The 9,445-nt window shown below is 34.4% G+C and overlaps 1 protein-coding gene across 1 annotated transcript; it reads left to right on the forward strand.

Annotated features, from left to right (window-relative positions):
- The first annotated feature begins 7,283 nt into the window (after positions 1-7,283).
- LOC141682790 (protein SMALL AUXIN UP-REGULATED RNA 12-like) lies at positions 7,284-8,292 on the forward strand. The gene has a single exon (XM_074487487.1). The coding sequence runs from the start codon at positions 7,679-7,681 to the stop codon at positions 7,991-7,993; it is 315 nt and encodes a 104-aa protein (XP_074343588.1). The 5' UTR covers positions 7,284-7,678; the 3' UTR covers positions 7,994-8,292.
- The last annotated feature ends 1,153 nt before the right edge of the window (positions 8,293-9,445 follow it).

A 9,445-nucleotide genomic window follows, 5' to 3' on the forward strand; every position in this document is an offset into this window, starting at 1 on the left:
TATTATCAGTAGAGATGTGTGATTTTTAAGGAACATATTTTTCTTTTTAAGCATTCTTTTTCTGACAATGATGCATCTTCACTAGTTTTTCCTTATATTGATTACTCAACAGACTCTCCTGACGTTTTTTCTTCATTTCCAGTCCCAAATACTGATTCTGAACATGATCATACTAGTTTCTTATCTTCTTCAGATTATTATCATATTCCAGTTTCATAGAATTTAGTCATACCTAATTAAACTGAAAATCAGGTTCCTCCTACCTATACTTCTGTTGTTCCTTTAAGAAGATCAACAAGATCTATTGTTAAATGATTACTTATTGACTCAGTCCAAGGTTCATCATTCTCAGGCTTTTAATGTTTTCACTCAACCTGATCTATCTAGTTTTTCTAATGTTCTTTCTACCTCTAAACCAGCTTGTCATTCTCAAGCACAACATGATCCAAAGTGGATTGATGTTGTGCATTCTGAGATTCAAACTCTTGAAAAGAATGGAACCTGGAATCTTGTCCCTTTACCTCCTGGTAAAACAACCATAGGATGCAAATGGGTTTATAAAGCTAAGTTTAATCCAGATGGATCTTTAAATAAATGCAAGGCTAGACTGGTGGCCAGAGGAGATAAATAAATTAAAGAAAAGGACTATAAATATGCTCTCATACTTTCAATCCACTGGCTTGGTAGACCACTGTTAGGGTTCTTATGGATCTTTAAATAAATGCAAGGCTAGACTGGTGGCCAGAGGAGATAAATAAATTAAAGAAAAGGATTATAAATATGCTCTCATACTTTCAGTCCACTGGCTTGGTAGACCACTGTTAGGGTTCTTATTGCTCTTACTACTGCTAAAGACTGGCAGATACATCAATGTGACATTAATAATGTCTTTCTATATGGTTGTCTAGAGGAGGAATTGTATATGACACCTCCACCCGGTTATAATGTTCCACCTGGAAGAGTTTGTAGATTGAAGAGATCTATTTATGGATTAAGACAAGTTGTCAGAAAATGGAATGTTGAGCTTACAAAACATTTGATTAATATTGGTTTTATTCAATCAAAACAAGATTATTCACTTTTTACCAGATCAGAGTCTACTGGGGATTTTGGGGATTTTACTGTTGTTGTGTCTTATGTTGATGATTTTTTTAATTATTAGCAGTTCTTTATCTTAAATACAGAGTGTTAAACAATCTCTTTATGATGCATTTACTATCAAAGACCTTGGAAATTTGACCTATTTTTTGGGCATTGAGGTTACTAGGATTACTTCTGGTATACTTCTGAATCGAAGGAAATATATTCTGGATTTGTTGTAATATTATAATTTTGAAGAGTGCCATCCAGTTTGTATTCCCTTTCCAAAGAATCTGCACCTTAGTAATAAGGATGTTCCTTTCTTATGTGATCCAAATGCTTACAAGAGATTGGTTGGAAAGTTGATATATCTCAACATGACTAGACCTTATATATCTTATAGTGTTCAAAAACTTAGCCAATTTCTGAATGCTCTAGCTATTTCTGATTTTCAAGTTGGTATGCATGTTTTGAAATATCTCAAAGGTACAATTAATACGAGTCTTTTCTATCATTTTAAGTCTGAATTGTTACTTAAAGGATATTGTGATGGTGACCGGGCCAATTTCCCTTTTACTGCAAAATCATTATGTGGATATGCTATTTTATTGGGAGATTCTCTTATTGTTGGGAAACTAAGAAGCAAAAGACCACTTCCAAGAGTACATGCCAAGCCGAATATAGAGCAATGAGTTACACTACTGGTGAAATTATCTGGTTTCAGGGCTTTTTGTCTTATTTGCAAATTAAGGTTCCTCTTCCAATAAACCTTTTTTGTGATAGAACTGTTGCTCAGTACCACAATTATTGTTTTCCAAAAGAGAACAAAGCATTTGCGGGTTGATTGTCATTTCATTCGAGATTATGTGCATGCTGATTTCCACAATGAACTATGAACTATATTACATTGGTGATGATTGGGATGGTAATGAAAAACGAATCAGCCTAAATGTTGAATAAGATTCTTTATTACTTGGGCATACTCAACTTAATCTTTGTTGGAAAAAATAATTCAAAATTATTTGAATTGTTTTTTTAGATTAATTTTGATGAGGTTTTTAGAAATAGTGTTTGAATAATTATTAGATAATGTATTATTTGAAATTCTAGATTAGATGTTAGTTGAAGATGTTAGTGGGATAAGGTTAGCTATTTGTTAGGTATTTTTATTAAATGTGTAGCCTATATAAAGAAGGCTTACATAGTATTTTAATGTATGACATCTGATAATAAAATTATGTTTTGTTTTTAATTTACCCTTTTAGAATACTTTTATCAGTTATCATTTATTTATAAAAATCTAACATGATATCCGAACTATGTTCGATTGAGTAACTGGGCGTCAAAAATTGCTGCGAATAAATGAAGAAATGGAAGACAACAGATGGTAGTGATGCTAGAGATTCATGAAGAATGTGTTTCAAGGCGTAAAAAACATATTTGTTTTGAGTTATTGGTGATTATGTGCACCATGATGAAAAGTGGAGAGAAGGGCTCCAATGGTGATGGGAAGTACATCACTGGTCAATAGGAGAGAAGTGTTCCTTGAAGAAAAGTGGAGAGAAGGGCTCCAATGGTGATGGGAAGTACATCACTGGTCAATAGGAGACAAGTGCTCCTTGAAGAAAAGTGGAGAAAAAGGCTCCAATGGTGATGGGAAGTACATCACTGGTCAATAGGAAATAAGTGCTCCTTGAAGAAATTAGGGAGACAAGTGCTACTTGAAGAAATTGTGAAGAGAAGTAATCAACAACAATGGTGGTGGTGATGACAAGTACATCACAGGGAAGAAAAATTTTGAATTAAGAGGGAGTGTTGGAAATAATAATTCAAAATTATTTGAATTGTTTTTTGGATTAATTTTGATGAGATTTTTAGAAATAGTGTTTGAATAATTATTAAATAATGTATTATTTGAAATTCTGGATTAGATGTTAGTGGGAGATGTTAGTGGGATAAGGTTAGCTATTTGTTAGGTGTTTTTGTTAAATGTGTAGCTTATATAAAGAAGGTTTATATAGTATTTTAATGTATGACATCTGATAATAAAATTATGTTTTGTTTTTAGTTTACCCTTTTAGAATACTTTTATCAGTTATCATTTATTTATAAAAATCTAACAATCTTTAATGCTATTGTTTGCTTTTCTTTACAAATAAACTAGGGGGTTACACAGTTGTACTCAATCCTGTGACATGGGAAAGAATTCACCTTTTTCATGAATGCACAGCGCTACGTGGAGTATACTTTCACCCGTTTGTTAAAGAATACCGTGTGTTATTGGTATCTTCGTATCTTAATACTATGTCGACTATAAGTTGTTTAATGGCAAGGGGAAGGGGAAGCCATTACGTCACTGGAGCAAACTTTCTAAGCTTTTGTACTACCCCATGTTTGAAGATGCCCATCCAGTCAATTTGCTGGGATCTTTACATCGGATACGCTATTTTAGTTCTCCATTTTCCTCTCCATCTATCATTGTATTTTCCAATATTGTAGAGGAAGAATTTAAACTAATGCCTCACCCCACCGGTGTCCCTGTTTGCGATTCCAAGGGAAAATCTGACAACAAAATGCATATTTTTGAATTAGAAAGCACTGCTTGGGTATATGTTCTGGGCATTCAGAATGATTCGCTAGTGATTAGCGTGCAAGGAAAAAGAATCCTTGCTTATAAGCTAAATACTACCAAGATTTTGTTATTTGATCAGTTAAAAGGTCGGGATAATTCTGCGACCGCACGCCTTCACACTAAGGCCATGTTTGTTTAATGGTATTAAGCAGGGGATAGGATTATAATCCTTTAAATTTTCCAATCCCATGTTTATTTTGTAAAAAATTAGTGAAGAGTTATCCAGGAATTATAATCCTTTAAATTAGCCTATCCCATGTTTGTTTTGTTGGAGAAGAGGATATGACTATAATCTCATCTAATACTTGGTGGGAGGAGGTATTATTTTATCCCCTCCTACAAGTCATTTTTTAAAGATTATAATCCCCCTCATTATTATCCCATATGAAACAAACATAGGATTGGAAAATTTAAAGGATTATATTACAATCACAAGTACTATCCCACAAAACAAACATAGGATAACGTTTTAAAGGATTATATTCCAATCCTACACTTAATCCTTTCAAACAAACTTAGGATAGGATTATTTAATCCATAGGACTAATTTTGATGGGATTAGTTATCCCCGGATTATTATCCCGGGATTAAAATCCTACGAAACAAACATGGCCTAAATGCTTGCTTTCCTTGAGGGGTTTTTAGCTTTGGAATTAATAATCAACAATTGTTGCAAATTTAAATCGATGTCTGAGAAAATTTGACAGCGATTAAATTAGGGTGAAAAACCAAAATACCCATAATTTGGGGAGATTTGCCCAAAATACCCACCGGCGGGAAAACCGCCCAAAATACCCATTGAATACGCATTACCATCATGCGTATTCTGTTTTTAAAAGAATAGAATACACATCTGTAACATGCGTATTCAGTGGGTATTTTGGGCAGTTTTCCCGCCGGTGGGTATTTTGGGCACTTGAAGCTGAAAAGTGGTGTATTTTGGGTATTCTTTCATTAAATTATAAATCGATGTCTAATTTATGTTTCTTCCTTTTAAAAAATAATTATTGACAACGGTTATTTTATCGATCTTTGTCTAATATATACAATAACATCATTTTAAAAATAACCGATGTGTATTAACATAATTCTAGCGGTGCTAGACTAATTAGATTCTGTTACTGAGTTGTCTAATTGCAAATTTTCTGTATGACCCTTCTGACTCTCAGGTCACTTGCACTCTGCATGTCTAGGAATCCGGTGAGTAGCCTATGAAACTTCCACCATGTGATTTGTCATTTTGGTCGTCTTCTTTCATTTCAAACTTCAAATTGACTTTTGGCATTGGACGTTCCCAAAATGCCCTCGATTTATGTGTTATTTATCCATTCCTACTTTTTTTGTGAGTGCTCTAGAATTTGCTAAAAGATTTATGGTCCAAACCGAACGATGAAGAAAGTCCACTTACAGCAGTAAATGAGCCCACCTATCGGTCGAACGGGGCGTTCAGGCGTTCAGGCAGAGGCTATCGGGATTTTTCCAAGCCCAATTCATTCTCGGGCATAGCTGTTCACGTAACTCTTTCCACCAACTAAAATTATATCAATAGTTGAAGTTTTGTTTTTCGCGGGTATCGCCACGCGTCTTAACCCCGTCCCCGGCCCTAAATCGTAGTATCGCCACGCGTCTTAACCCCGTCCCCGGCCCTAAAGAAAAGTAAAGAAAAGGGCGCAATAATCGAGCGTAATAGGACAATAATCGAGCGGAATAGGCCAATAATCGAGCGAAGCGTCAGATAGTACTCCCCTTTCTCTAATAATAAGGCACCAAGGCCCCTTTCATAAGAGATAGAACAATCCCTCACTCGAGGTTATATACTCCATCGGTCCTATTAAATTCTATACATTATTTTTTGGTATTTTTTTAATACTTTTTTAAAACATAATTTCATAATATTTTTAAATTTTTTTTTTGAATAAAAGTTTTATGTTTAAACTTTTATTCAAAAAAAAATTAAAAAAACATTACAAAACTATACTTTTTAAAAACCTGGAAATGCGTGCAAAAATTGAACGCATATAATCCGTTAGAACGGAGGGGAGGGAGCAGTTAGTAACTTGCTGAATTGGTAGACACTTTCACAAATCAAGACATACATTCCTACTGCTAGTAAAACCCTACTTGATATAGTGTTTGTCTGTTTGATTATACACTTTATACGTGGGTTCTGGGTTCTTGGGCATAACGTTTGATTGTCATGAACATCGGTTATTCTCCCAAGTACTCTAGTTAGTTAAATTTCTTGTTTGCTATAGTATTAGTGTGAACTTGCCCTCATTTGATGTACTATTTTTTTAATATATATAAACAAATTTTTAAACTCTGTTCGGACTATAAAGTTATATATATATATATATATATATATATAATGTCAGAAATTTATTTTGAACTTATAGAAATACAGCCTTACATAACGGATCCGACGATGAAATTTACAAGCTCTGTCATCCACCCTGGCTAGGACCCTCTCTGGGGAATGTTGTTCTCTACTTGGATGTTAACAGCTTCGTTAATTAGACTAAGCACGTTACGTATAATGCTCTATCTGTATGTGCATCCTGTATATGTTATGAGGTGGATGAATAAATGGTTGAGGTACGTCCGTAAGTAATTTGATGTCCCTCTTTGGAGTGAGCTGTCAAGTATGGCCATTCTTTCTTTTTTTGCCCCTCTTAATTGTAGTGAAAGCTCAAACAATGCTTTCGTCGACAGAACGTTTTGTAAAGTTTCTAAGATGAATACATGATCTCCTTGTCACTTGAAAACTATAGGTTGTGTATTTTAGCGAGATTGTTATGCATACTTGTGTGAATGATTCTGTATAAATCTAAAAGATTATAAAATTTACATCTATACTAAGCTATTAAACAACTAACTGAACACAATAGCTTATGCTCTTGAGGGTAATCGGCGGAAACTGTAACAGGGTTGTTATGTGCTGAACAGAGGTGTTCATTTCACCGTGTTACAGACCTCCATGGTTTGCTCATGAGTCACTAACTTTCGGTGAGAATAATGGGTCCATGTTTACGTTTTTCGTGTGTTTTTAGCTCACTTCACCAACAATTTCCATTCACAGAACATGGGGTGACCTTGGAACAGACAACTCCTGTGGCCCAGTGCTCTCAATTTTTGATTTGGGAAAATACGATCTTTTGAACGTGACAACAGCTGAGGCGCTGAGCCAATGAAACCGGCAGCTACTCAACTAACCCATTAACCAACGAACTAAATAGTTGGAGTTTAATTATCTCTTTTGATCCCGAGCACATGCATGCAATCATAGTAAGCACTGTGGTTCTTCATGTAAGATGAAATGTAGTTAAAGTATTGGTTGCGATGAGAATAATGTAAGATGAATGAAGACAAAAGTACGTTGGAGGAGAGTTTTCAGTTGCATGTGGGATATATGTAAATATTGAGTTGTGTTTTCATCTTTCTCTTTCTATCCAGACAGTATATACTTTCTGAGAATTTGAATTTTATTCTAACTAAAAATTCTGGTCCAAATAAACCATATTTGATCAACGCTCTAATTACTTAGTCGTGCTGTGCATGTTAGTAACAATAACAGTCTCCCGGTTCATGGTTTTTCCTAGAAGCAACACAATCTGACCAAGTAATATCAAGTGAATGTTAAAGCTAGAACTTATTATCAGCTATGAAAAATTGAGATGAGACAGAGAGAGGGGCCTTGATGTTGTAATGTAGGGGCAGCAAATTGCAATATACCGAGAGAGATTTAGCTCCCAACATGTCCTAGACCTCACACACTAACCAAAAACACCCGGGTCTCTTCTTTGCCCCCGCATGACTTGAATTCTAGTTTGTATGTGTACCTTTCTCTCACTTTATATATCCCCTCAACTCCCCCTTTTCTTTCTCACATTTCACAATTACACTTCTCTATCTTTTCCTTCTACAAACAAAACTACTTTCCAAGTATAAGAGTGAGAGTTGTTTTCCATGGCCTATAAAAAATCAAGCAGGTTGTCACAAGCAGCTTTGATCAACCAAATCATGAAGAAATGTTCAAGCATGAAAACAAGACAAGATTACGATGATGAGGGGTTTCCTCTCGATGTACCAAAGGGCCATTTTGTTGTCTATGTTGGCCAAAATAGAACAAGACACGTCGTTCCAATTTCGATCTTGAATCATCCTGACTTCCAAAACCTTCTCCAACAAGCGGCTGAAGAGTTCGGCTTTGATCATGACATGGGACTCACTATTCCTTGCGATGAAGTTGTTTTCGAAAGCCTAATTTCAATGCTTAGATGAAGATGATTTTTTTGCATAAAGCTTCCTCCAACGAGAAATTTACCAACATGAAGCTGCTTCACTGCTTCTGTAGCTTTTATTTGTTTTGTAGATGATTTATTAATTTCTTAGATAATTTCTAGGAGTAGTTAAACTAACTGGAATCCCACGGGGATCAATATCTGTATGTGTCCGGGTATATTTTTTCTTCAGCGTAGTGCTTGGATGTTCTACCATACATGTGAGAAAGAAATAATATTAGGGATCTTAGTTAGTATATTATAATCCGTTGAAGATAATGTTATCTATTTACAATTTCATGTCTCGGACCTAGTGCGTCAGACTTCCTAATTTGCTTTGTTTTTCGTTCATGGAATAGCAAGAACTCACTATTCGAGCACGTAACAATACGAGGCCAGCTGAACTAATTACACTACTGAAGATAGCTGATAATTAATTTTACCACTGGCCGCAATAGGACCTTATGTTGGACTGCCACTCAGCCACTTACGCATTTGATGGACTCCCACTGAGCCACTTACACTTTCATGTACGCCCACTGAGCCCATGTTACTTATGCCGACTCAATAAATGGACTTACTTCCCGAACGTTGGGTAAGTAATCAATTCATTTATCAAAACAGCAACCTCGTTGCGAATATAAAATATACCACAGAGCCGGATCCCTCAGGTTTTGAGCGAGTATTTAAATCCCCTTCGAAAGGAAGATCTTAAATTTGAAAATGAGTTTTGGGATCCGCTCTAATCTTTTAAAATTATTTTGAAGACTCGAAAATATTTTAAACAATGTTTAGAGTAATGCTGATTTAATGAAATAAATCAGTCCCGATATATGAGAAAATATCTGAATATTATTAATTAAATAATATTCCCATGAGGATAATCTTTATAAAAACAATTGAAGTAGAAGTTTTAAAACTCATACTTGAAATGAATAATAAATAACCAAAGATATACTTATACGAAAGTACGATCTTTATTTGAATAATCGAAAGTAAGTTTGATTATCGAAATATTATTCTTTAATAAAATAAAGAATATTATTTAATAAAAGAAGCGGAGTCATAATCCCTCAAATGAATATTCAAAATAATATCCATTAAATAAAATAAACGGAGTCTTAAGTCCTCGAATGAATATTCACAATAATATTCATTAAATAAAATAAACGGAGTCATAAGTCCTCGAATGAATATTCAAAATAATATTCATTAATTAAAATAAAGTTATCGAATAAACCTTATTCGATTAATAGTTTTGAAAACTATATCTACATATTATAAATAAATATATATATATATATAATATACTCGGGAACATCGACTCCCGGTTTAGAAAAATGTTCACCTTTGGGTCCCCTAAACTAAGGGTATACGCAACTATTGTTTATCTCTAGCATAGGTATTATGCAACTTATAAGCATTTGAATCAACAATTAGATATCATGATTAC

Source organism: Apium graveolens, chromosome 9 (genome assembly GCF_009905375.1).
Source record: "Apium graveolens cultivar Ventura chromosome 9, ASM990537v1, whole genome shotgun sequence".
Classification (NCBI taxonomy): Eukaryota; Viridiplantae; Streptophyta; class Magnoliopsida; order Apiales; family Apiaceae; genus Apium; species Apium graveolens.